Source organism: Anser cygnoides, chromosome 11 (assembly GCF_040182565.1).
Source record: "Anser cygnoides isolate HZ-2024a breed goose chromosome 11, Taihu_goose_T2T_genome, whole genome shotgun sequence".
In the NCBI taxonomy this organism is placed as follows: domain Eukaryota; kingdom Metazoa; phylum Chordata; class Aves; order Anseriformes; family Anatidae; genus Anser; species Anser cygnoides.
Window position 1 is genome coordinate 20,033,071 of NC_089883.1, and position 27,833 is coordinate 20,060,903.

At 40.5% G+C, this 27,833-nt stretch overlaps 1 protein-coding gene across 8 annotated transcripts in view; it reads left to right on the plus strand.

The window, feature by feature from the left end:
* MYO5A (myosin VA) overlaps positions 1-27,833 on the plus strand; it is a 104,019-nt gene that overhangs the window by 23,109 nt on the left and 53,077 nt on the right. For all 8 annotated transcript variants that reach the window (XM_067003623.1, XM_067003617.1, XM_067003619.1 and 5 more), the window contains exons 4-6: positions 6,091-6,235; positions 22,434-22,590; positions 26,588-26,731. In XM_067003623.1, the coding sequence (XP_066859724.1) occupies positions 6,091-6,235; positions 22,434-22,590; positions 26,588-26,731 (446 nt within the window). The remainder of the gene's footprint in view (positions 1-6,090; positions 6,236-22,433; positions 22,591-26,587; positions 26,732-27,833) is intronic.

A 27,833-nucleotide genomic window follows, 5' to 3' on the forward strand; every position in this document is an offset into this window, starting at 1 on the left:
CTTCTGAGCTCATTTCTGTGTGCACATGTGTTTCTTTTAAATCGTAGTGTTTAGTCAGAACACATTTTGAACTTTTCATATACCCTTTCAATATATAAAATCTGTTATTTTATCAAATATTTCTTTATTTATCTTTATTTTGGATATTGTGCTAGTGCATAAGGAACAGTTTAAGTCATTAGATATTTTTCAGTTTTTAATATTTTTTTTACATTTAAGCTGAGTAAAACAAAACATAATATAATGATGTGATTTCTGGAAACCAGATACTGAAAATTTCCTTCTTGTAATTGTCTGATTAAAACAAAGACACATTCTTCCAGTACACGTAGTCAAATTACCATGTGTGTATTCATCATAGCCCAGTTTATGCCAGCAGAAAACATGCCCCATGATTTCTTTTTAAATACACAGTTTAACTTCGTTTCTAATCAGACTTTTGTAGGACAGTCCCCATTCTTGCTATGGCGTGCCAGAGGATATTGAGCCTTCTTGGTGCCATCATACGTTAGATTTGCTATTTGTAATTCCATTGTACTTTGTGCCGCTCTGCAGACTGTAGAGCAGGCTGTGGAAGTCATGTTGCAAGATGGCCCTCGGCAGATATCAGTGAATCCTGGCTGCAGGTATCAGAAGTAGAAACTTGTATTTTGCAGCTGAAAGCCATGTCCTGTCCTGGTCTTCAGGTGGAATGTGCCAAGTGTCAGTTTTTCCCTGTTCTGGTCACTGGTACAGCTCTCCAGTGCTGATGGGTATGGAGGGATAAGGTAATCGGCACGTTCAGCTCCTCACAATGGGCACAGTGCAGACATTAATGTCCTGCTGGCCATTCCTAATGTGTGGGCGCTCAGCAGAGCACATCTGCTCCCAGTCCTGCTCTCAGCAGTGTCCAGACCATGGGGGGAATCAGACTTCGCCTCCCTCTGCTTGCAACCAGCCTTCGTTCCCAAGGTGTGGGACCCACACCTCATCCCTCACGCGGTCAGCGCGTGGCCAGAGGCACAGAATGACAGAGGTTGGACGGGACCTCTGGAAGTGAAGCTCCCTACTTAAAGCAGGTCTGACGAGGTGGGGTTGCTCAGGGCTTTGACCAAAGAGTACTTGAGCACCTCCAATGGTGGAGACACCACAGCTCCTCTGGGCAGCCCCTGCTAAGGGTGTGTGATTTAATCCCTGAGCTTGGACACAGCCCATGTTTCTGTCCCTAGTGCCCCAGTGTAAAGCTCCTGATGGGGGAGCATTCAGTGAAAGGGCTTTTGTGTAACCAGAGTCTCATGGCCTGAGCTTGTAAATAGTTTCCAATTTATGAGTTTAGTGGTTCCATGCCTGCAAGTGCCATGCCCATACTGTGAGACAGCCTGCCCGGTTTGTGTTGTGTTTGCTTCTAAATATGGATTGTGTTTAACATCATTTAAGAGGTTTTCAAATGAAGTGTGTTGTCAGCTGGTTTTGTTTTGCTGTTTGGGAAAACTTGTTGTTTTCATGTTTTTCCTAGTGCTACTGTAGTTGTGGGTTTGGCTGATTTTTTACAGTTTCTCCTATGTCTGGAAGGCCTTTAGCAGCTTGTGGAGTTTGGTGATATGGGATTGCTGAGCTCGATCAGCCTTCGTGCTTACCAGCACAAAGCAACACTTCTGGGAAATGCATGCTGCGTGAATTAGAAACATGAGGACTGGGCACTGTGGCAGTTTCAGGTGGCCACGGTGCAGGTGACTGAGGTTGGACACTGACTGAACCGAAGAGTGTGCTCTGCATTTGTTATCTTGGATGGTAGGCATATGTATGTTACATTACAGGCTAAGTAAAATGAAGTTGGTGAGTTAGCCTCTAAAAACCTGGTGCTTTGGTCACGGACACTCACCTTGCAAACCGCTATCAGTTTCTGTCCTAAGTATGTGCTGCTTCCCCTCTGCAAAAGATTATTGCCTTAGAGCTTTGTCCGTGGAAGGAGCTGTATCTGCCTTCTTAATCTGATTCAGACGTTAGCCAAGTTAGTTTAAATACCCGCTGAAGATGGTTTGAGCTAACCCAGTTGATTTAGCCTGAAGGAGATTAAAAAATCCTTTAATCTACCAAGAGAATTATGGTAACATTGCTCTTAACCAGCAGAACTAGATCTGGGATGGATGAATTTCTACAGCCCTAGAAATTAATTCAACTATTCTTTCAGTAGTGTACTATGTCAAATGGTATTAAATTCTGGAAAATTTCACTTTGAGGTAACCCAGACTTTTTAATTGAAGAACTCCTGATTTCTTAACAGAGCAACCTGTCACCAGAAATCCAGAGGTGATTTACAGTTTTATTTTACTGTTGAGAACGTGAAATGAAGAGTTACTGAAGGAAATTGAAAGGTTACAAAGGAAGAATTGAATGTTTATATGGAAAAACTGCTATGGCTATGATCAAAACTCAGTGAAAACTGCTGATTAGTTCAGATGTAAAAAATACTGCCTTTTATAAAGGACAGCAAACTTTAAATTAATAAATTATTTGCAATAATATGCAGTTTACCCACAGATGGGTGAATACATTGAAAATGAAAAATTGGCTACCCTTAATTGAGGTATATGTAAGAAGAATGGCAAGAAGAGTAGCCAGAGTTCAATTTAATGTAACTGTAGGAATGAAAACACACGCGATGTGGGAAGGGCCATGATGTTTGTTATAAAAACAGCCATGCGATTTAGTAGAGATAAAGAGAAATTATATATAAATTATTCTGGATTATAGTCTCGTAAGATAGACTGATTTAAAGTTCCATAGAAAGCACATAATTTCTGCCTCGCTTGTTTTGGGTATTTCCAGATGGCAGTTGCATGTTGATTTTACAAGCCACTCCTGAAATGAAGTGATTTTAATACGCTGGAGACTTGTCACGGGGCTGCCAGTTTTGAATTCAAGGCGTTGTTTGTGCCAACGTAACCAAAAGCAGGAGGAGGGAATTGTCTGAAGTCTTGCACAGGTTTTTAAATGTCTCTTGGATTAGACTTGCAAGCCTGAGAGGCTTTAGGAGCCTGTCGATCCCGGCTCGCAGCCGGGCTGTGAGGTGGAGCAGGCCAGGGTGGTTAATGCTCATCGCTCACTGTACGGCAGCTCCCACAGGGACTCTCCCTGACTGCCACCACGCAATGTGTGCTTTGGTAACAAGCTGTACTGCGCAGAAGTGCTGAGAAACCTCATCGGGGTGGTACGAGTGTCAGAGCAAGTGCCAGGGAATTAGCAGAGACCTGGCTAATGAGCTGTGTGAGGCGCGCATGCCCAGCTCCCACGGGAGGGCTGCCGCAGAAAAGCCCCTCCGGGTGTTCAGCGCCGAGCGTGGCCCTGAATCCCTCATGCTGCGAAGCCATCACAGCGGCTTGCGCTCAGAGCAAATAAGTTGCCTCAGTCCTCGTTATTTTGCCTAGCAGTTGCACATTGTTGGCGAAATTAGGAATCGTGACGTGGCTTGTGTTCAGTGCCGAAACAGGCCTGAGAAATCCTGAGGATGCGTGCTCAGTAGTGCCGCTAAGGAGAGGAAAGGGAGGAAGCATTCCTGTGTATTGGCAAAGGGCCTGCAGGATCCAAGGGTGCTTCCTGGTGTTGTTCATAGCAGCGAATTTCCTGGCATTCTCTTGGCAGCATCGCAGGGGCCCTGGGACACCACCACCTCTTCCTTGCCCTGGCTGTGTCCAGCCACGCTCCCTTGTCCTCTGCAGTGCTTGGGAGAGCGTGCCGGGAGGCTGCTCTTGTACCGGGTGTCCTGGTTCCTACCTCTGCCTCCCCTGTGTTCAGCAGGGCACCGAAAGCTCTGACGTCCCAGACCGAGCTCCTGCCTGGCTTTGCCTTGCAACCCATCCTGATCCTCCACGTCTGTGACGCCGTCTTTGTGCTGCGAGCAGCTCAAGGAAATTAGCATCAGCCGGTGGTAGACCAGGCTGGGACGGCCGGTTTGGTTGCTCTTCTGGGCTGCCAGCTCCTCTCCTGTGCTGGCGTGGGTCCCTGGCACACAGGGACACAGCAGCTCCGTGCCCCATGGGCCCCTTTGGAGCTCTGCCCCAGTGAGGGCAGGGCGGGCAGGCGTGGGGAGCCGCTGGTTCACCCACCCCAGCCCGGCCACCACTGGCCGACTTCCAAGTCCCCCCCAGCTGCTGATTTTCAGGTTATCTGATGGGCACTGCAAGGTCCTTCAAAAAAACAAACAACTTTTCAATTGCTTTTTCCCAGTTTCAAAGTGCAGGCGTTCCTTGCACTGAGAATATTCCTCAAGTCTGCCAGTACTGAGCTCCTTTATGCCTGCACCCCCCTTTAGTTTTGGGCTCGTCAGTACAGCGTTAACAGCTTGGCATGCTTTTTTACAGGGACTTTTACTGAAGTTCCTGAGTCACTTGGGTGAAGTCATGGCTGATGGAAAAACACTGACTCGGTTAGATGGGCGTGCCTAGACATCTAACTAGCCATATATTTGAGAAAATAGATCAAGGTCTCTCAGATCTCTTCTTGAAAAATTTTCTGTCATTGTCTAATGCTTTTACTACAGTTTGTGCTTGATTTATAAATACATGACAGGATGTAAAAATGGGATGATACTCACAGCAGCAGAGCCAGATCATAGGTTCTTTCGCTTCCCTCCTCCCAGCTTTTGCATGGAAAATCTCTTAGATAGAAATCACAGCACTAATCTGCATAGAGCACAGGGCTGGGATCTGCCCTGAGGAAGTGTGTGCGCATGTGCATGTGAATCTCTGAGTAAATTTAGAAATGTGTTGAATGCTATGGAAATGCTTTCAGGGTGGGTATTACAGGGGTGGGTTGTCCAAGGAGTGTCTATAGCATGCTTGCTACAGGCATTACATAGCCACACGCACCATGTAATACATATATAAGAGGAGATTCTATTTTTAAAATGGCCACAGTTAAAATTAGAGTTTCTCTTTTTCCCCTCCTCACCTCTTAAAGGTGAGGATGAATTACCTTGTCAAGAGAGCATGTTTTGCCTTGAATAGCCAAGTCTTATGGGGCAGTGATCAGTGTTTTCACTTCTGCATGGAGCAAGTAAGTGTTTCCTACTGATTGTAAAGTCTGCAGAAGGGAAGGGTATCGGTAGTCTTTGTTCAAAGCTTCCCTGTGGGCAGAGAAATCCTCATTTCTCGCAGGAAAGAAAATTGGACCAAAGCACTTTGTGGATAGGAAAGATGCGTGGCGTAAGACTGAGTTTTCCTGTGAAAGAGAATGGAATTGGAAGTAGTCTCTGTGGGGAGAGCAAAAGGATGGCACAAATTCAGAAATGATGTAGTAATGAGTGGTTTTAAAAGACAGGTAAGTGCATAACTGTGATGGAAAAAATAGAAAATGGAAAGTATAAGTAGTTACATGTTCAGACATATAATGTGAGGACTTCATGGTACCTTCTAGAGGTGTAATTACTTTATTTCCTGACTTGACCTTGTGCCTCTGTGTACTGGCCTTGTGTTAATATGCGTGTGTTTTTTTGATCCCCTTCAGAAGGGCCGCTGTGCAGACCTCCTCCAGGCAGGAGGTTGTTCTGCCAGCTGGTAGAGACCTCCTGGCATCCAGATGACACCATGTCTCTACTTTGTTGCTTGGAACAAAAACTGAAGGTGTTAGTCCTGGGCACAGCATAACTCTTGAAGGGTTAATACCCTTTATGTAATTCAATTTCTGGTTATCAAGGCTGTGTAGTAGCTATAATTCACAAACACAGGTACTTTTACAATAAAATACAGGGAAATACAGTGCACATTGATCAATTTACTGTGCTGAGCAGACTGTATTTGGAGTGGGCACACTGAATCTGGTTGTGTTGTTTCATGCATGTTAGCTTTAGGAAAGGCAGGCAACAAGATGAAGTACAAAGCTGTTTCCGATGTGTTCCCTGAAGAAGGGTAGAAGTAAACTTACTCTATTTTTTGTACACAAAGCTAAGATCAGACTAAATATCTATTGAAGTCAATAATAAATCAAGTCCTTATTCTTATATAGTTAATATTTTTAGAAAAGTTAGAACAAAAGTTGGTGCTAAAGCCATTTTTGTTTCATTTTGTTTTGAATCAACTATTAATAACTTTCTTTGTTTCATTTCCTTTGTAGGTATCGTCTTAGTGGCCATAAATCCATATGAACAACTGCCTATCTATGGCGAAGATATCATCAATGCGTACAGCGGCCAAAATATGGGGGATATGGATCCACACATCTTTGCAGTGGCAGAAGAGGCATATAAGCAGATGGCCAGGTTTGTAGACAACATGAGTTTTGAATTCATAGTTTTTTTGAAAGGAATAAAATTTAAAATTTCTGGCGAACAGACTTCTTTTCATTTATGGCTCATTAAGTAGTTTGCAAGATGTATTTTTAGTACATAGTTTTTAGTGTTCTAGTATATTTCATAAGAGATTAAGTTGCTCACATTAGTGAACAGTAAAACATTATGAATGCCTTGGAGATCCTGGCTGCTGACAGGTAACAGGAATAACCACAGATCTCTTCAGAATTTAGGTCTAAAATTAGTCCAGTGTATTATAAGATTATGTTGTTTTAATTTGATTAGCAAACTGTGGAGATTCTTTTTAATCATTGGTGGTTTTTTAAAGGGAGACGTGCCAGATTCTTAACTGTTTCATATTTATGTATGATACTGATAACAGAAAAAGAAAAATCACCCAGCTTATGAATGTGTTGTGGTTTAACCCGGCCGGCAGCTAAACACCACACAGCCGTTCGCTCACCCTCCCCCCTCCCTCTCTGGGATAGGGGAGAGAAACGGGAAAGTGAAGCCTGTGAGTTGAGATAAAGACAGTTTATTAAGACAGGAAAATGATAATAACAATAATAATAATAGTGATAATAGTATTACTACTAATAATGTGTATGAAACAAGTGATGCACAATGCAATTGCTCACCACCCGTTGACTGATGCCCAACCTATCCCTGAGCACCCAGCCCCCCCACCCCGGCCAGCCACCCCTATATATTGTTTAGCATGAGGTCAGATGGTATGGAATCCCCCTTTGGCCAGTTTGGGTCAGCTGTCCTGGGTCTGTCCCCTCCCAGCTCCTGCTGCACCCCCAGCCTGCTCGCTGGCAGGACAGAGCGAGAAGCTGAAAAGTCCTTGGCCTGGTGTAAGCACTGCTCTGCAACAATGAAAACATCAGCGTGTTATCAGCGCTCTTCTCATCCTAATCCAAAACATAGCACCCTACCAGCTACTAGGAGGAAAATTAAGTCTGTCCTAACTGAAACCAGGACAGAATGCTACATGCTATAGGCTCCTAGACAGAATGCTATAGGCTCCTAGTCATGTCAGTAGAGTCCCAGCTATGTAATCTGCTTTTGACTGTTATTGACTAGGATTAAGAGGGAGCGCAGGACTGGTTGCACAGAGAGTGCCCCAAAACAGTGTCTCTAAGGACACTGTAACAGCTGTGCAGGAAGTCCTCATTTCCTCAAAAATTGCATGAAAATGAACTTGCAGCTTAAGGAAAGTGGTTGTTAGAAACTGTTCTTCTCTCTTGCCCCAAGAACCTGCCAATTTGAGAAGCTTTTTGAAATAGCTAGTTTCTATCATAAGAGTCTTTCAGGGTACTATGTCATCTTAGGTTAGCAAAATGGTCACTGCTATCCTCACTGTTCAGCTACAAGTTATTGGTACAGTTTTCCTTGTTGACAATAAAACTCATGAGCAAATTAATCAAGTAAAAAAGTGAAAGAGCTTTGAATTAATTGCAGTGGCCCTCAAGCTCTACTGCAGAAGGGGGATGCAAGGCAAAGATGGGTTGAAAACGATAAAATGTTCATCTCCGCAATCAGCTACCTGTTCTCTTAAAAATTCCCATGAGTGCTAGAATGAATAGCGTGTTCCATATGTTGTGAAGTCAGTTGTGTATGTGAATACCATGATTCACTTGATACCCACATAATAGGTAGTTTGAAAAGAAAGTGGTACAGTACAGTGCAACATTTCATGACTTAGGGTAATTGCAAAATAGGCAATGTTTCAGGAATACTGTACGCTTGCACCGTTTCTATGCCAGAGGTACTCCCCTTACTTTCCTTCTCCTAAGGAAAAAAAAAAAAGACAATCTGGTATAGGAATACAAAGGCAAAACCGGTATGTCATGACAGTTATATCTGCATTGTGGCTCTTTCAATCTAGATCTCGGTTTTTCTACAGGTTATTGTTAGTCAAGTCACTCTAAAAGCTCAGTGAAGTAAAAATATGTTAGACCTATTGTACATCTGAGGCACAGTACACACCTGCAATTGTATGTCAGTGAGGGATGTAATCCAAATTCCCGGAATTTTTCTTAGTGTTAACCAACAGAGGTTAATAGAGTTGGTTGGAAGGTGATCTCTCTCCACTGGCTGCTTTTAACCACTGTCTAGAGTGGGCTTATCTCTTACCTATGTGGAAACTTCAAATTCCTGGATTTCCTGTATTCTGTTCACTTGTTAGCTGAAGCCTGTACAGTGAAGATTTCTGTCTGCATTATCTGCATTATCTTCTATTTCCTTCTCTGACATCAGAGGTAGACTCAGAGGGCTGAGATTTTGGCGAGAGTTTCCACTGTGGCTTTTCCTTTTTGATTTAATTGCTTGCTCTTCAGTTCTAGATGCACCCTCCAGCAATTCTGCTATCCTAAATAATAACAAACAAGGTGTGGTAGAAATTTCTTTTTGAAACAAATGATGAGAAATTACGTAAGCGTGGAAATGATCTTAAATAATCCTCTAACATCAATGAATTAATTCCTTTGTGTGCCTTCAACATGTTATAGATGTTGTTGTTATTCTCTTATGAATAAATGAAAGTACTTTCATAGGTGTAAAGTGAAATCTGAGCACGCAATGAAAATTCATAACATTCCTCTACACTGAAGTAACTATTTCATTGTTTATTTACTTTCCTAATGTTTATTTCCTTTTCTCTCTATTCCTCAACACTGAAGTAACAATTCCATTGCTTATTTATTTTCTTAATGCTTCTTTTCTCTCTATTTTTGTTTGATTGTTTATTTCTAAGAATTTCTACTGTCATTTAGACTTACTGGGTGTTTGCTAGTTGAATGAGGTTTTTGAATGCTGTATCCAGTTCATTAGTTGCTTCCTACCCTTTAATATCAGTGATAATTTCTGCATTCTAAATAAATCACTTTTTACTCCTGAATTATGAAGTTAAAAGAAAAAAAAATGTGAATATTTAAAGTTCTGCTGTTGGTCATCTAAAAAAGAAAATCCAATTGTATGTGACTTTCATTAATGATTTAACAATTGCATCAACTGTTCATATGGTGGCTATATTTATGGCAGCAATCTGCATTTATGCATATATATGCTGAGATTTATTTTTCTGCTGCTTCTAATCTGTCCTAACTCCATGTTTAAATGATGACTGGAATAATTAGTCATGATGCTCCTATCCATAAAGCTTCAACACATAAATATTTAGTCCTTAAGTCGTCTTGTTATTTATAATTCAACGATTTAGAATTTGTTCTTGCCATCTTATTGCTTGCTTTACTGTGACTGAGAAATTCTTCTCTTGTGTTTGGTTGTAACTAAATGATTTCTGCAGTCTTCTTTAGCCAAACAGAATGACCCATGACAGCTAGTCATAGTAAACGAAGTATTTACATTGTGTCTTCGGTACATACAGTACAAAAATATGGAAGATTAGTAAAAAACAACATGGCTCTTCTTTACCCACACATGATCATCAAATAACTGATTTTTGTTACCGCAGCCCAGTAAAACGTGCACAACTTTTTAGGACTACTTTCAGTTTGGATTTATATTTCTTTTCCTTCTTCCACCAGAGCAAAGTGTCTGGGCAGTTAGTCTGCAGTGTGGTGGGGCGGCACCAGGGGTTATCAATAGGTTATCAAAGGTTTTATCGATACTTTGTTGGTCTGTTTTGTTCCATTCCTATTGTAGTTGGTGACAGATAGAGCAGAGGTCAGTGCTTTTCAATTTAATAAATGAAATTAGTCTTTGTTTTCTGATTAATTAGTAAAGTTGTTAAGCAAAGTGCAAGTTGAGTGACATTTGCAAACAGAATTACATACTGGTGAGATCCCTATAAAACTCGGTGAGTGCTAGGATGGAAAGCAATACTGTTTTAAGAGTCAGTTTCTGAAGGTTTGTTTTTTTCTATTTGGACAAAGCATAATGATTTATTCAATGTTAGCACGTATCTTTTTCATTAAATTATCTTTAATAAGTAGGCTGCCTATCCGTTTTGACAGTTTTATGGCATGTGTCTGATGGCTCTGAGCTATGAAGATTTGTTTATATTACTTTTTGTTAAAAAGGAAGCTTGGTGAGCTGGTGAGTAGGTGTTTTAAAAGCACCTTGACTGACAATCTCCAGTTATCCCAGCCATCCCAAGCCGATGTCCTGTTATAAAAATGCACTTTTGGTCAGCTGCTGCTTTTTTTCCCATTGTCTCACAAATGGATCCTCTGTTCACACCCACCAGAAATTGGGAGAGGGATGATGAACAACGCGTCACAGGTCTGTATGCAGATACAAAACGAGAGCCTGCCATGGTAGGTGGGCACTGTGCAGGCATACAGCAGCCTGCTTTGACGTATGACTGTGACATACAACTTTTCAAATGAAATACTTACCTCGAAGAGAGATGATTATTTTGGGGCTTTGCTGTTAAAATTCGAATGAAAAGGGAAATTGTCATTTCTGGTGAAAACGGATGATATTGGATTAAGGAAGTAACCCTTATGCTTTGGGTCTGACATTTTGTGATAATACCGAGTATAAGACAGCAAGTAGACTATTCAAGCTGATATAACATCAAGGACCTACTTGATTGAGCAGTGATTATTTTTAGGCAGCAGAAGGGTTAAGCATGGTTGTAGCTGGAAGCTAGAGTTCATGTGAGGTGTCCTGCTGGTAGCTAAGCAATGAGCTTTAATAAACTACTTGCTAGAGTGACCTCTGACTAATCCCCAGATAAATCACTTCCATAGTGCTGGCTCATCTTTGTGCTCCTCTGGTGTGCAATCTGTCATGATTTTGCAGCATGTGCTGACCTCAGTTTTCTTCGTTTGTATGTGTCGAGAGATGTTACCATCAATTCATTATCTTTTCACCTTTTGGTGTTTGTACAGTACAGAGCTGTGTTTCCTGGTACTATTGAAATGGCAAGTGGTGCAATTTGTTCACTGAAAAAGGTATATGTGCTGTTTTTGAGAGTGTTGCAGAATGTTTTTACCAAGCTGTTGTTGAACAGGACCATAAGATGTTTCAGAACTTGTGGAGTTTTGTAGTAGCTGAGTTTGCAGCTGAATCAGCTTATATATAATGGTAATATTTCACCTCTGTGTGGCACTTTCCATGAGCAGATCTCGAAGTCCTTTACAGAGGAGATCACTATCATTTTTTCCATTTGTTGAAACAGACATAGAGAGTTGGAAATACCCTAATCCAGAGTCTGATGGCTTGATCCCACCAGCTTGACAATAAAATGCATGTGATTGATAGTGCTGCACTTGAATGGGTTTCATAGCAACATTCTCCTGTAGCTTATTTGTTTTCAACATACAAAATTTAACATGCTAGGTTTTTCATGCCTTCGTTTCCTGCAGACTTAGGTATCTCTGTGTCAGGCAACAGATACTGTTTGCTTTTAGAGAAGACTTCATGTTTTCCAGGCACTCTACATTCACTAGTCTGTGTCTAATGCCAGTATATCATTTTCCACTTGCACAGAAAAAAAACACTAAGGTGGAGATGGTGTGCTGTGGCCATGCCTCTTGTCACCCCAGAGTTGGATCCCAACACGGAGCTTCCAGCCTCCAATTCCTGTGCTCAGAACATCCTCTTTTGTCCAGCAGCTGAACAGGATGTCAGTGAGAAATGCTGTTATGTTTAATGAGCAGTTAAACTAGAAATGTATTTAGGAATGTTGTTAAAGAAGACGGTTTGTTGGACTAATATTTCATGCCTATTAAAATGAATACTCTTTACAAAGAATTAATTTACTGATTAGTCAGTAGGAATTGTTGTGACTCAAGGTGCAGCTGAACGCGTCTGAACTGTTGGAGCATGGTTTATGCAAAGAGCAGGATGTTTCAGGTTGGAGCATGTGAGAGCCAGATAGTCAAAATAAACTGGTGGTACAGGGTATGCAGGTGGGACAGACCAAGAAACCTAACTGCTGTTCTGCACAAGAAGTGACACTTCCTGCTGGGCACAGCACTAATAACTAACTCTTTTAATTCCCCACCATCACATTGACACAGAATGGTTCAAAGCCCTTTAGTTTCTAGTAATAATCCTTAACACTGATACAGCATTCTGTACATTTTTAATTTTTTTTTTTTTTTTTTTTACAAAAGTTGGCTTGTTACTCCACGCAACTTTGAGAGTGGAAGAAGTAATTCCCTGTGTCAGGCCACACCTTGTGGGATGTACCAACACGGGCGGGTTTGTAGGCTCCCTCAGTGGGAGCGTGGGGATGATGTGGCTCTGCAGGAAGGAGGAGCAGTGCAGGTGAAGGCAGAGCACAGGGCTGGCGTTTATCAGTGCTGACGGTGCAGGGGAGACTTCTCCCGAGGGAGGACACCTCCCAGGCAGGCCCAGCAGGCCCAGTAGAGGGAGCAGAGAGAGGCCTTCGTCCAAGTAGGCTGTCGGCAGCGCTGGGAAGTACAAAACCAGGGTGCTTTTCCCATAAAGGAGGCCAGAGAGCCAAATCCAGAAACCAGGGGATAATGGAACTTATTTAGGGCTGCAAAGGTTTTTGTGATTAAAATAGCTTGTTCAGAAGGTTAATGAAGGGCAAAAACGCTGCCGCTGTGAGAAGTGGCAGGCGCGCGGCCCCGGCCTGGCACCTCCCTGAAGCTGATGCTGTTCTGCCTTGATCTGAGAGCATTGGAAAACTGCCGAATAAATTCTTATTTATTTATTGATCAGTTAAATTACTTCTGGTTGAAAATCAAATCCTGGGTTTGTAGAGTGGCCAGTTCCTGTAACGGCTCCTGACAGACACAGTGCTGTATTTCCAAGTCCTTCACGGTGAGCAAGTGCCGCTTCATGTGCACGGCCTTGCTTGCTGTCGCATGACACCATGCTATGGTAAACCTTCCCAAGCTGGAGGCTTTTACAGCTGCCTTTTATTTTGGGACAAGTGTAAAAGGCAATTTTGGTTCTTCAGAAAAGCAAATAGGTGTACCAATAGAAGCACCATGCAGAACTGGGCTGTGGTGGACCAAGCAGTGAACGCGGCACCCAAGCCAACACAGGACAGAGAGAGCTGGTGCTGGTGAGAGCATGGGCGGTGAGCTCTGCGTGACTGCAGAGGTCAGAGGGATGAGAGGCTCTTGTAGTGCAGACAGAGGTGCAGATACTGTAGCTGTGAATAGGTACTTGGGAGTTGCAGGAGAAGAGCAGGCTGGAAGGGGCCTCAAAAGTGTGTGTAGAGGAGCTCCCTCTGTCTGGGACATTGCATACAATCTGAATACATAGCACTACATTAAAATCTGACTGTAGTATCACTCGCTCTTAATTGAAACAGTGCAAACCCCCCTGGAAATTTGCTAAAAGTTTGGATTCAAAAAAAGGCATGTAGTAAATACAGGCATTGTGTGTACATTTGTACAACTGGCCCATTTCACATTGCTTTAGACCTTGTGCCCTGTATTACAGACACAGAGCAATGCTATTTTTATTCACGGTTAGCATACTGAGCTGTGAAATGCAATAGCTTGTTCTGAGCTATTGTTTGCATTTCTGTGCTGAAAGGCCACTGTGACTAAGGTTACCACATTTCTGTCCAGAACTTCCTGTAGAGAAATGCATGGGTGTATACTGTGTCCTTCACCTGCACGTGCACTTTGGCCATGTCCAACAATGTAGTATGAATTACAGGAATATAAAATCCTTTTCTCTGTCCAAAACCATGTTTTGTGCTGAAGAAGAGTGTTCTGGGAAACGTTTTGGTTTTAAGTTTGCAGTCACTGGTGTTTTAGAAAATGCTCCATCCAATTCAATTTATTGAAGTGAGACCTATTTAGTGAGTCTTCAGATGAGGTGTGCAAAATCTTATCATTATCCATATACCATGGATTTACCGTTCTGTTTCTCTGATAGCACCTCAATGTTTTGTTCTTTCCCAGCCATTCTTCTACTACTCATCCTGTTTCTGGTATTTGAAAATGCACAGTCCTTTGAAGACTGTGCTCCCTTCTGCCTGCTGGGGCTGGGAAGTTCCTTCCTAAATTTCTTAGTAAGTTTATCAAATTGTTTTCTGCGAAGGTCACAAAGCATTCGATACTGCAGAGAATTCTTACTTTATCTTGATGAAAGCTGATGGATTGCGCAAGAAAGGAATTTGAAATCCTTTGTGTTGATGATTACTCCAAGGCTGGAAAAAGCTGTTTGGAACAGGTGGCGTATTAGATGTATTTCTCTATTCCCATAACATCATCACTTGTAAGTTATTTGGGAACATTGATAAAGCAGTTACAATATTTCCATGCTGGTTTTATTTTCAGTGCATTGTATAAACTTGTTTTATTTCATCTTATCAATGAGAAAATTATTTGGTAAATTTTTCTGTGCTCTTGTTTTTGCTATAGCTGCCTCACAGAAGGAAACATTTTTAATAAATGTATTTGTTTAGTCATGCTCTCAGATACAAAGATGTGTGAATGTTCTGGCTCCAGATACTACGGGTTATTTTGGTCACACGCTGTCACAAATATGCAGCTGGGATATTGAGAGATTGATTGCAAAAAATAGGGTGCCTACTTGGTTCAGTGTTATGCTTGCCTTGCTGGAGACACTTAATCTTGCCAGCTGCACATGTGAATATGTATTCTTGCACAGTCTGAAAATCTTCAGAAGGTAAAATGTCTCACTTAGTTTAAGCTAAGTTTGTGTTAGTGCTTAGTGTTTAATCCTGTGGCTCTTGGAGTAGCTGCAGCTGATGGAAGTACAACAAGATTTCAAACATGCCAGACTTTCAGAATTAATCCTATCTGATCTTTCATCGATGTCATTATTTTTCAGCTTCTCTTGAGTTAGTTTTTCTGCTGCTGTAATACAGCTGTAGGATGATGTGTCACTCAGAAAACAAACTCAGGTTCCTTTTCTGTCATTGATGGGCACGATTCACATTGATGTAAATGGTAATCACATATGTATGCTTAGAACAGAAACTGTCCCAGCAACTGTTCCCTGAGTCACAGATTCCTTCCCTGGGAGTTTGCGTCAGGTTAGTCGTTAACATACTTAGATCAGGGTTCAGTTTTGAAAAATGTAAAGCAATTTCAGGCTTACAAGTCTACTCCATTACTGTAGAATTGCAGTAGAGTAGCAACAGTGAGATCAGGTTGATGAGACTGTCTCTGTTGGATTAAATAAGCTATTTATCATGGTCTTGGTCTTGCACTGAAGCAGTAGGAGATTTGGTATTTACGGATCGTGGGATCAGGCCTTGAGCAGCAGTTTGTGCAGTTTTTATTTAAATAAAAAATGAATCTGTCATATGACATGGGGACGGTGCCCTTAGCCATTACCTAAACATGTTACTCTAAATTAAAACAATAAACCAATAGCAACTCCACCCCACAAAAAATGGTAGTGGATTTAATTAAACCTCTTAGCTCTGGCCACCTTCAGGCCATATTTTTCCCTTAAGCCACACTGACAAGAAGCTTCTGTAAAGACATCAGCACCTTGGCAGTGTCCTCAATGTTAACAGATGTAGATGATTTGGGATGAAAGGCAAAGTAAGCACTAATGTTCTTCTCATCAAATAGCTCTATTTGGTCTCTCCATTTAAACGAAGGACATCTCACTCTGATCTCTTCTGCCAATCTCATCTATGTTATGTGGCATTAAGACAGCTCAGCTTTGAAGTAGTGCATCACAGGCAAGTGTTTGAAGTCCACATCAAAATCTTTTAAAATCAGCTGTTAATGATAACACTTTTGCCAGGCAGAGATGCTGGTGGCTTGGGTAAGGATGGATTGATACGTGTATTGAGGCTGATGTCAATAATTCTGTATTCTTTTTGTTTGTTTTCCCAGGCTGATGTTTTTGTGGTGTGTGTGCTTATATACATCTATTTGACATTATTTGCTTTAGAGTCATGAGTCTGAAAGACAAGATCAAGTGATACATCTAATGCATCAGTCATAGGAAGGAATAAAACACAAAAATAGTGTTGTGCTTTGATGATTAAATTGAATAGCTCTGAGCTTCTTTAATCCCCTCTGAAATATGTATTGATGGGTTTTTAACTGTTTTAGTGTTCCTGCTTCAAAGAGGGACTTTCTTTTGGTATGTATAGAGGAAAAAGGTAAACAAAGTTATCTGTAGGGATTTTTCAATCTATATGTCTTGATTATCCTGATGTTTGGACAGTTTGCTATGAAATAATGGCAGTAACGCAGTAAGCTAGTTTGGTTTTTGAGGGAACCAGGTTCAGAAAGGTACAGCTATCTTAAGGAATAAACACTGAAAATTGGCAACTCTGCCTTTAGTGTTATTAACTGTTAATGTTTATTTTCTTACACTTTTTTTCCTTACTTGTCTCAGTTTTTCGATTGGCCAGCTGAAATCGTTAAAGTTGATGACAGTTAGCAATGATCAGTAGGTCTTTTTGCAGCACTTTGTCACTGGGCACCTCTGATGTGTACAGTGTTACTCTTGCTTCCACTAAGGTTGGCAGCTGTGACCTCGTGGGAGTAGAGCTTCTTCCATTCTGAGCCCTTTTGAAAGCATTTCTCTTCAATTTCTATGAAATACAGAATTTAAAGTTAATAGTAGTCAATGCTATTAAAATTAAGCGTTAAGATGTATGCTCATCCTCAACAAAGTTTTTTTCATGTCTTGAAAACGAGATTATTTTTTTGTAAGCCACTTTCTGGTTTCTTGTGCACTGTCATTTCATTTGTATTTTGCAAAACCCTTTTGTGCATGTAAGGTATCTCAAGTCAGTTTGTAGAACTCTTTTTTTCCAGTGCTGAATCTCCTTTGAGCAGAAGCTGTTTTCAGTATTGAATTTTGCAGTGGTTTTTCAAAGCACAAAAAAAGCCCTGCTGAAATGTAGGTTGTAATCTTAAGCTTGCAGTAGTTAGGTAAGGAAGTCTACATCTATTCTGTTTTGGCACTCTGACATTAAAATTCCTCATGAACATATTGCCTTGTCAACAGGATTTGGTAGGTAAAGCAAAACTGTATTTAAAATTTACCAGCCTATGCACAAATCTGTTTCTGTCTTCTACTGGAATTATGATGATGAAAAATTAGTGACATTTATTGCTCATTCTATGACCATTACTCGCCACAGAATAGAGCTGTGTATAGGTTGGATACAGTGACTGAATATTGCCTTTCAAAGTTAGACATTATTTTTGTGATAGATAACACTATTATTATATTATTATTATTATTTATAAGTATATTTATATTTATAATATATTAAATTTTATTTAAATTTTTATTTATTTATAATTATTTATAATTATTATTATACTATCAGTTATTTATTCCATAGGGTGTCACTATTTGACAAGAACTAGCTGGTATCATTACACAATGCTTGAAGTGTAGGCCTGAGAGAAGGATATGGAAGATTTCTGAACCAAGTCCCCTGCTGCTGAAAGCAATCTCAGCCCATCATTTTGTTTCTGAAATGGACAGGCCTATCATCACAAACCCTGATTTTTATTTTGGTTTTTGTCATTCACTTTTCCTTGAGCACTGTTAAGAAATGGCAAAAGCTGACTGGGATCCTGACTGATACCTGAACGTAATGTTTCACATTTCTGTGAATGGTGAGCTGTTCACAGTCGATCTGTTGTGGTCTGCTGTGATTAAATGCCTGTTTTCAAGCTAGTTTGGCTTAGTATCATATCACTGTAATGTATTTCTGTATCATTGGATGTGATCATTATCCACCTTTCAGTGAAAGAGGACTCCAGCTTCTCATCTCCCAGTTTGCTTTTCTTCAGCTCTCGTTGTAAAAGCATAATTAAAAAGTTCCATTCAGAAGTAATCTTCATTTCAAAATCATCTAATTATGTGCTTTACACTGAGAAGAAGCAGGAAGATGGAGACGTATTGCACAGATAATAGAGTGTGGCATCAGACTGCTAAGTGGTGTCACACACAACACTGTTGCCCTACTTACTTGTTTTATTGGCTGAAAATTTTAATTATAGTGCTTCTTTTCCGACTGGTGACATGTTAAGTGCTCAGACCATCAGGTCAAAGGTTGAGGACTAGTGATTTAACTGAAAATATCTCCAAAGTTGTTATTTCTATGTGCAAGGAAGAACTCAAATGTTCTTTGTTTTCTGTTTTTTGTTTCTTTGTTTTTTTAATACAGACTGATTATGAAAATGTCATTTGGCATAAGCAGAGGTATTTTAAACTGTTGTTTGTACTAAACCAAAATATATTCTCTGCACATTTTATGCACTGGCCAATATATTCAAATTCTGTTAGCTGGTGTTTTCTTTCCCAGTTATGTGGCGTTCTGTTTCCTTAAAGTTCAGCGGTGTAGAAGCCCTCGCTGCAGAAGTGCCATGGCTGCCAGGAAGGACCAGCCTTCCTTCTCTGAAGACTTGAGTATCTTGCTGCCTGGTCGGACATTCATGTGCCAAGTCTTGTCTGGGGTTGTGGCAGCAGCCGCTGACCCTGCTGTGGGGTGCCGTGTTACGCTGTCCTCGCACCTTCTCCAGGCATTGGGTGCGATCTTGGATGTTTTGCTGTGTTTTCCTCTCTCTGTGCCAAAATGCAGAAAGAATAATGTGCTAGAGGATGGCAACTCCAGTGTGTTAAACCCAAACAATAGACTGATGTACTCGTGAGGACAAGGGAGTCTGAGAGTGAATGGAGCGCTGGCAGGGCGATGCCAGAGGCTCGGGCTGCAGACAGTGAGAGGCCTTTGTTTCTCATGACTGCCTTGGCTTTTGCAAATACAAATATTCATTGCAGAATAGAGGACAGCAGCTTTTCTAGCTCACACAGAGCCAGCCATATCTTCTCTAAGCAAATTTCTAAAAGGTGTGTGTATATGTACTTACACAGGAATATAGGAAGGGATCCTTTATTTTGAGCACATGCAGGAGTGCCATGGGAAGAGGAGACCTTCATATCTCATGGTGTGGGGAGAGGGTACTCCAGGCTAATTAGGAACAGTATTCTTCAGGAGGAATTATTTCGGCCTCGTTTTTTATTATCGTCTTTGTAAACATGGAAGTGCTCTGAAGAGATGAGTGTTTTCCCGCTGTTCCTGAATGCCCAACCCGATGACAAAAGCTGGGTGTGCTTTGCATGCTCACACATACGTGCTGGATGGTCTGCCCTCTGTCTTGGTTTGTGCTAATTCCACTCAGTTTCTGCTAATTTCTCCACCTTCTTCATTAAAAAGTATGCCAGTTGTGCAAGGAAGGAAGTCATGCACATTGTTTGTTTTTGTTTTTTCAGTGCTTGTCTGGATTGAAATAATAAGGGAGGGCCTCGAGGCAATTTTGAGGCAGGCTTTGATACACACTAGACTGGGTAAAGTGTCTCTTTTGGAATTAGCTGTTGGATGAGGAGAGATGGGGCAGTGACTGGCAATTCAGTACTGATAGCTTTGGAAAGGCTGCAAGATGAGGCATGGGTGTGGGTTCATTCTCCAAAATGAAGCCGTTGTTTCTCTATATGAGTAGTAAAGCATCTTTGTAAACAGAAGGCTGGGAGGATTTCGGGGACTTGCTCGGGTCTAAAATGTTAATGTGCTTTTACCAGTTTCCTATTAGTATTCAAAACACGAGGATCCTATTTCATAACAGCTCCAGAAGATATTTCTGTAAATCACCTGATGATTTTGGAAAGTGCTTCTAGAATAGCAGTAATAAACTTGATATATCATCGAATCCTGCCACTCTCACTACGTGTACCTTCGTGCCTCGCAGCTGGAGCAGTAGATGGAACTCGTGTGGGATTTCTCAGCTCCTGGAGCTGATCCTTCAGGGAAGTGACAATTACCATGAGGCACACTTATTTTTTTGTCCCTTTCTTGGCAGCACAGTATGGTGTTTTTTTTTTTTTTTTTTTGTTTTTGTTTTTTCCTGACAGTTTTGTTAAAATGTATTACTGAGGTTGCATTACTTTGTTTTTTGAAAGCCTTCTGTACTTTGGGAACTAAGCTAAAAATAACATTAATCATCAGAGAGGATCCATTTCGCAGGACTTGAGTTTAACAAATCTTCCCATATTTAGCAATATTTAATACATGAAATGGAGCTGGTGATCTACAAATGAAAAGCTTATGTCATTGCTGACTTCCTGTGCTAGGCAGCTCCTGAAATCGGACCAGAAGTTTCCTATTTTATAATGGTATTGGTTTAGGGATTTTTTCATACGTCAAAGAGCACCGGGGGAAGAAAAACTGCTGGTTCTGTGAAGAAATTATTCTCTGTTATTGACTCAGTGCAGGAACTGTCTGTGTGAGAGGAAGACTGTGTGTTGTCAATTGTCCCATTTAGGCCTAAATGTCACGCTTTTGGTTGGACTTCTCTCATGTCCTTCTGCATCTCTTTTTGAACATGAGCACCAGCATAATTCACTCTGGCCCCTGATATGCAGAGCCACAGGCATGTATATCCACCCCGGATGAACTCTGGGAGCAGGGAATGAGGAAGAAGCAAGAGTGTTTCTTCTTCCTTTCCCAGATGGAAGTCTTCGTCTCTGCTGCGAGCTGCCCTACCGCCGCAGGCCTCGCTCTAGCAGGCTTGATGCCCTTGGTAAAGGAGATGTCTCATCAGGCCCATGTTTTAATTTCCCCATGCCCAGGGCTGGCATCCCTGGCAGTTAGGCATACTTAACCTGGGCTGTCCATAACCTGGCACCAAGCTGCGTAGTTACACTTTCCCACTTTTCCCACTGAGACCGACAGCTTGATGTATGCGAATGTGTGAACTGTGCTGTAGTCATTCGCACCTATCCTATGTGTTAAAGGAAAGTTGAGAACACAAAATTAGGTTGCTTTGATCTTAACGCTTTCATATTAAATTTAAAGCAGCACCCAGCCATTTCCTTTTACCAAAATGTGAAGAACCCGCTTTACCCAATGAATTCCTTTGGTTAGATGAATCACACCTTGGCTCTCGCAGATAGGAGATGTTACCGGGGCTCCCTTTAGCCTACATCCGTGTGCAGCATGAAGTAGATGCTGGAGTTGTGCTCTTATCTGGAGGCTTGGGGATGCTTTTGAAGATATGTAACAGCTTGAGAGCAACCATGTGATCTGTAATTTAGCTTCTTATTTTCATCAGCACCTTTTTTTTAAATGTCAGCAGTAGAACCCCACACCTCCTGGAGGGCCTTGAGGGTGCAGAAACCACGGATAGATTTTTCATGCATATTTCTTCGCTTCCCCTGCATAGCATTTACTTGTGGCCTCAGCAGGCATTTGGAGACACTGCAGACTTCGTATATGCTGTTTGAACATATATGCATGCCTGAACTTTTATCCACCATTACAGTACTGTAAGTGCAGCTTGGTCTGGGGCTTGGCTACACTCTTTAGTTCAAGCCCCACCCAGCTTTCTAAATCTTTGGGGTAAATTTTTATTCCTTCTTTATCCATTTTCCTGTATGTAAGACAGAGTTAAACTCACCCAGCTCACAGGAGGATTTTGAAATATTCTTTTAAATTTTGGAAATATACAGTATAGTATAAATCATGTATTTTTTTTTTTATTTTAAAAAAGAGCCAGGCTATAGAAATGCTAATTTCTGTCACTGTTGTTTTGTAGTCTATTTTTCAGTCATACAGTCAGGGTTTATGGGTAGAGGCCTCTTTGGGGTGAGAGAAAATTGCTTGCCTAGCAAATTAAGATCCCTTTTTAAAAATTTATTTTTATAATGAGGAGAAATATCTTTACAACAAAGGGATCGTCTGCTCCAGAGCTGCTACTTGTGTCCTGAACAGTTCTGCTTGAATTTTTCAGATTCAAAACAATTCTGGGAAAAGTTGGTGATTAGATCAGAAGGATGAAGGGTTTCTGTTGCTAACTCTGCTCTTGATTTCTCTATCTGTAAGATAGCATTAATGATCTTTACTAATGAGCACTGATTAGTGGGGTGCTTTACCAGACACTCTGAATGGAAGTAGCTGCAGAAGAACATAGTGTTATGGTGGTAACAGGTGTTTTAGTCAGGTTTTGTAGAACAAAATGATGGCTGCTTGAACTGCAGGGGCAGCCTCTGTCCTGAATGAGCATCCTGGTCACCAGCAGCCCAATTAGCCATTCAGGGAGCTTTATCACTGACAGCCTTGTTTCTGCCACGTGCTTTACATTATTGCTGTATCGCTAACATTTATGGTAGAATGATTGCTGCCAAGCTGGGGACATAAAACAGAAGTGTCCTTGAGAGAATAGCTGGTAATCAGTACGTCTTTGTGTTTCAGAGATGAGCGAAATCAGTCAATCATTGTAAGTGGAGAATCTGGGGCAGGGAAGACAGTCTCTGCCAAGTATGCCATGAGGTACTTCGCCACGGTCAGTGGATCTGCCAGTGAAGCCAATGTTGAGGAGAAAGTCTTGGCTTCCAACCCCATAATGGAGGTAAGAGAGCTACTGCACTAACTCCTACCCTTCAGTTGCAGTAATTGTTTGGGGGCTAACATAAGCATTCAGTAAAGAGATCAGTTCTTACTTCAAAAAAACCCAGACTGAATATGTTTTAAAATTTCATTTTTAATCCATTTACTGGGAAGTGCTGTAATAATTATTTTGGGCAGTATTTATGAAATGGTGTGAGAGATGGAGTAATGTTACAGTACTGTTGAAGTATTTCACATAACAAAGTAATTTTTATAGGAATACTGCTGTAAATCTTTTCAGCTTTGTAATACTGGTAGTTGTTGAATAAAGCAAATACTAAATTTTAGTAAAATGTCATCATGGAAGTTAAATTGAGAAAGCAAACTTATATGAGATGTACACAGTTTCAGAGGGAAAAAATGACAGAAGACGTAATTTGGCAATAATTAGCTCAGACCGTAATGTTTCAGTTGTGTACAACACAGGTTGTGCTAACTGTAGTCAAGTCCCAAAGCCATTGGCTTGGGAGCACGGACGCTGTCAGTAGACTGCGGGATAACATGTACAGTTCCCTACTGCTCAGGATCTCTGTTCTACAGGAAGCTCAGGAGATGCTGTAATTCTGATGTCATGGCCAAGCAGAAAACCTGATCTGAATTATTTTGTCTTTTGTGTCTTTGCTTACATGTGTAGATCCAAGTTGTAGCTGAAGTTAAGGAACCACAGAATCGTAGGGATTAGAAGGGATCTTTGGAGACCATCAAGTCCAAGCCCCCTGCTAAAAGCAGGTTCCCTACAGTAGGTTGAGCAGGAAAGTGTCCAGGCAGGTCCTGAATATCTCCAGAGAAGGACACTTCACAATTTCTCTGGGCAGCCTGTTCCAGTGTTCTGTGACCCTCACTGTAAAGAAGTTCTTACGCATGTTTGTATGGAACTTGCTGTGTTCCAGTTTTTGGCCACTGACCCTTGTCTAATCACTGCACACCACTGAAAAGAGCCTGGCCCCATCCATTTCTCTCCCACACTTTAGATATTTATAAACATTGATAGATCACTCTGTCTTCTCTTTTCCAGGCTGAACAGACCCAGGTTTCTCAGCCGTTTTTCAGAGAGGAGATGCTCTGGGCCCTTAGTTATCTTTGTGGCCCTCCTCTGGTCTCTGTCTGGAACCTTGTATAAGGAAATGATTCACCAGAGACAAGCAGTCTTGGGGGAATTTCTTAAGAGAAATGGCTCTGTCTATGAACATGCACAAGCTAAGAAGGCACATTAACTAAAAAAATGCTTAGGATGATTGATGTCTTGTTAGATGTTTAGCATCTCTATGCAATAGTATGAATTATTAATGGATAGACATGAGCAAATGGAATGTACGCAGTGAAATTTGAAATGCAAGATGCTGTCATTGTTTTTTTTTCCTCAGATATTTTAAAAAATGAACTGTGTTTTATTCCTTTTTTTCCTCCTGGCATGAGTTCATGATACTCAGGCTATAGCTGCCCCATCACAGTTGTGTGTGTTCTGCCACAAGGTAATCATGCCTGGTTTGTAGTGCTGTGTGGTGGTTTGAAACTGTTTTGTGGGATAAAATGAGCTGTCTCATGATGGGCAGTGGGCTCTGCTGTTGAGTAACCAATGTGTCCAGTGATGGCAAGAAGTCAGGAGTGCTGAGCTTTGTCTTGAGCTGCACCTACCCCAGCAGTGGCAGCCTGGGCCCGTGGGAGCAATTAGGAGTGTTGCATGGGTGAGCTAGTCCCTGAGTACTCCTTTCACTGCTCCAGCGTTAGTGTTATACCGTCTTTGGCCATGTTGAGGTTTGTTGGCACTTTCATTTTATTTTCTAGGAATAATGATTTCTTGAACCTGTGAAGATCTAAAGTTGGAATTGCTTTAGAAGATATACTTGGATGAGTTACCCTCGTAACTTCTAACACTTAAGCTTTAAATAACCTTTAAAATAAGTGTTGTGAAATGTGAAGTTGTACACAAAGACTGGGGTAGCAAAATTAATGTTTTGAACTCTTCAGCTGGTAAATCAGCAGAAGCACAAATCAGAAAGAAGCTAAGTAATGAAATTTAGAAACATTGAACTTCACATTTGCTAAGTTAAGCAGAAGGTAATTTTAATTTTTTAATTTCTATATCACAATCACCATTAGTGTCAGAATTTCACATCATGTTTGCTTACTAAATACTCTAATATCAAGTGACTATTATAAATTGTACATTTCTAGCAACTTTTTGAGTAATTAGTTTTGTAGCTAATAACTATATACAGTCTGTCTATTGCAAATGTAGAAATAGTCAAGTCTTAAAACATATCTTTATATGTAACTTCCTTCCTCTCTTTCTTTGCTACCCTGTGTAGCTATGCAAAGTGTACAGCTTACTGGGTACCTTAGTCAGCAGTCATTATAATGCCGAAGACTTTCTTAACTGTGTTCATACATACAGGCGTGGGACTTTGGAATAGGTCCTTTCAAATAATAATTGTTTTCTGAAAATATTGTAATGTTACATTGCTACCTACAACAAAAAATACATCATGGTAGCAATAATTTTGAAACACAAGAATACAGTTTGAATGCATTCAGTTTGAGTGAATTCAGTATTTCTTAGAACTGCAAAGATGCAATTTGGTCTTACAACCTTTATAGCAACTGCTCATCTGATAACCACTTGGACATCTGCTTGGCCAGGCGTGTGTGCTGCTGCTGCTGTAATGTGGTTTCTGAAAGTCTAATCCCAGCTTTCAATGCTGTACCCTGCTAGCGTTTACAGATTCGCTGCTCTTCTGCTACAGATTTGGAATACTGATACTCAGCATGGCTATTCGTACTCATTTGGTTTTGCCCAAATTTATTTCAGTACAGAGTTCCTATGGATGTCTACGTGAATAAAAAACCTGGGACATAGATACAGCTCTGCATTTTTTTAGTTGTGGTGCATTTCAGGGTTAGGTACTTGATCACATAAACACAGTGGCATATGAATAAAGATAATGTGCTGTGTAAGAGTTACACTGAATGCTATTCCTTTTGAAACAGAGATATCTTTCAGACTTTTTGAAAGGTGAATTGCCATATGATGACTATAATATGATCCCATTTAGAAGAAAAGCTTCTTTCCTTTGAATTTCAGCATGTTGTGATTTGCATGTCTCAAAGTTCTGATATTTCCAGTCTGGTACCCATAGTGGTGTGAATCCTAACACAGGTGAGGTGCTGTGAGTCACAGCTGCACCAACACTGCTTTGCAACCGTGGCCATCGTTTCCCTGGATATCACAGGACCACATACTATTGAAGACATACCTTAAATATTTTTTATTATGAATAAAGCTATTCTGAAGTAATCTAAATAAGTTACGCACACATTGAAGACAGCACTGAAGACTGTCTCGGAATCTATAGCCAATCTGCTATTGAAGGAATTTAGTTTCAGGCAAACAACATGGGTCTGTACATGCTAACTTTTAGATTATATTTAGGAACACAGTAAATATTTTATAACAGTATTTTTGCAGAGGGAGTTTGGAAATATAGTTGGTTCTGGAATAATAGCAATAAAACTGTTAAGAGTATAGGGGCAGTTTGCTGGATTATAGCTTTGCAATAGGTAGATTTACACAGGTTGCAAGTACTATACATGTATCTTTGTACATACAATTGCGAATATATACAGTGTGAAATAATAGATACAATTTTATTAAACTCTTAGAAGAAAACTTGCTCTATGTGAGATTTCTGTTAGACTCTTTAATTCCTTTTAAAAGACTACAAATGATTTTTTAGCTGGAAAATGAGAGTATGTGGAAGTGAAATCATTCCTAGGAAGATCAACTCCAGATCTCATGTCAATGAAATAACCATATTTTTGATGACCAGGCAGAGATCATTCTTGATTGTTTTGAAAACTGGACAAATTAATGTTTATGTATTTGTGAGCCATGTAGATAATTAAATAGATACGATAATTTCTAGTAGTTCTTCAACCTTTACAAAATTGCCTTTTTTCAGTCTATCGGAAATGCCAAAACAACAAGGAATGACAACAGCAGTCGCTTTGGGAAATACATTGAAATTGGTTTTGATAAGAGATATCGAATCATTGGTGCTAACATGAGAACTTACCTCCTGGAGAAGTCAAGAGTGGTATTTCAGGTAATACTGATGCAATCTTCTCATTTTATATTTGTGTGACTATGTTTTAAAAAAAAAAAGAAAAAAAAGCTGTTGCTTGCTGATGTTAGGTGTCTCTTGTCAGAGATGGTTCTAATGTCGTTTTTACTATAGCACGTGTAGGGAAGGAGGAGAGAAGGAAACCATGGCACTCTTCAGTATATGAATTATTGATAGCTGTAAAATGTGTATTAAAGAGGCTGTGTATTTTAACAAGAAATATCTTCAGTGCACAGCTAGATATGAGTTTGTGCTTGCCATAGTGTTATAGGATCAGGCTTCAAAACCTAACAGAAATATTCATGCTCAAGAGCTTTCTGTTGTGGTTTGCAAAGCTGCCATCTTAGCTCACTTTAAATCTCTTGGTAAAACCCACTGCTATCACAATAATCACAAATGAGACTTAAGAGAATATGTAACTTAATCTTTCTTTAGCTCTTTTCATTTTGGTATTTAATACTTGAGCAGATCTACAACCTTTTAGTCTCCTATGCTTCCTCTCCATATTTGCTTACTCTGTAGTCTAGAGCTTAGTAAAAATTGACTTACCCTTGACTGTCTGCCTAAAGGTATAAAGCAAATAATTACAATTTGTACTGTGTAAGGGTGTTATACGAGTACTGTTGTATATACCAAAATAAGAGAAACTTGCTGTGCATGACTTAGCTAAAGGAGAGTCTTTTTTCTTGTTTTTGTTTTGAAATTATGAAGTTTAGAGCCCTTAAATTCAGAATTACGGTGTTAGTCATGAGTCATAACCTTCTGAGGTGTGTTTGTCTTCCATTTTAAAATTCCAGCTTTGCCTTGGCAAGAAAGATATTCCCTTCACTGGCTTGCTATAAATGCTGAAGCAAATGGTATTAGTTATTTTTGGAAAATGAAAAGCCTTTAAGTATGATCATCGCACTCACCCATAGAATCCTGATCTATATTTAAAAGTAATCTACAATTCTGAAAAGCGAAATCATGCACTTTTTTTAAAACAAAAATGTCTGCATGCTTCTTACTGTGGAAAATGGATTAAATTAATAAAGAAGGAAATGATAGATACTGATTTATCTTCCTTTTTCCTTGTGACTTCTAT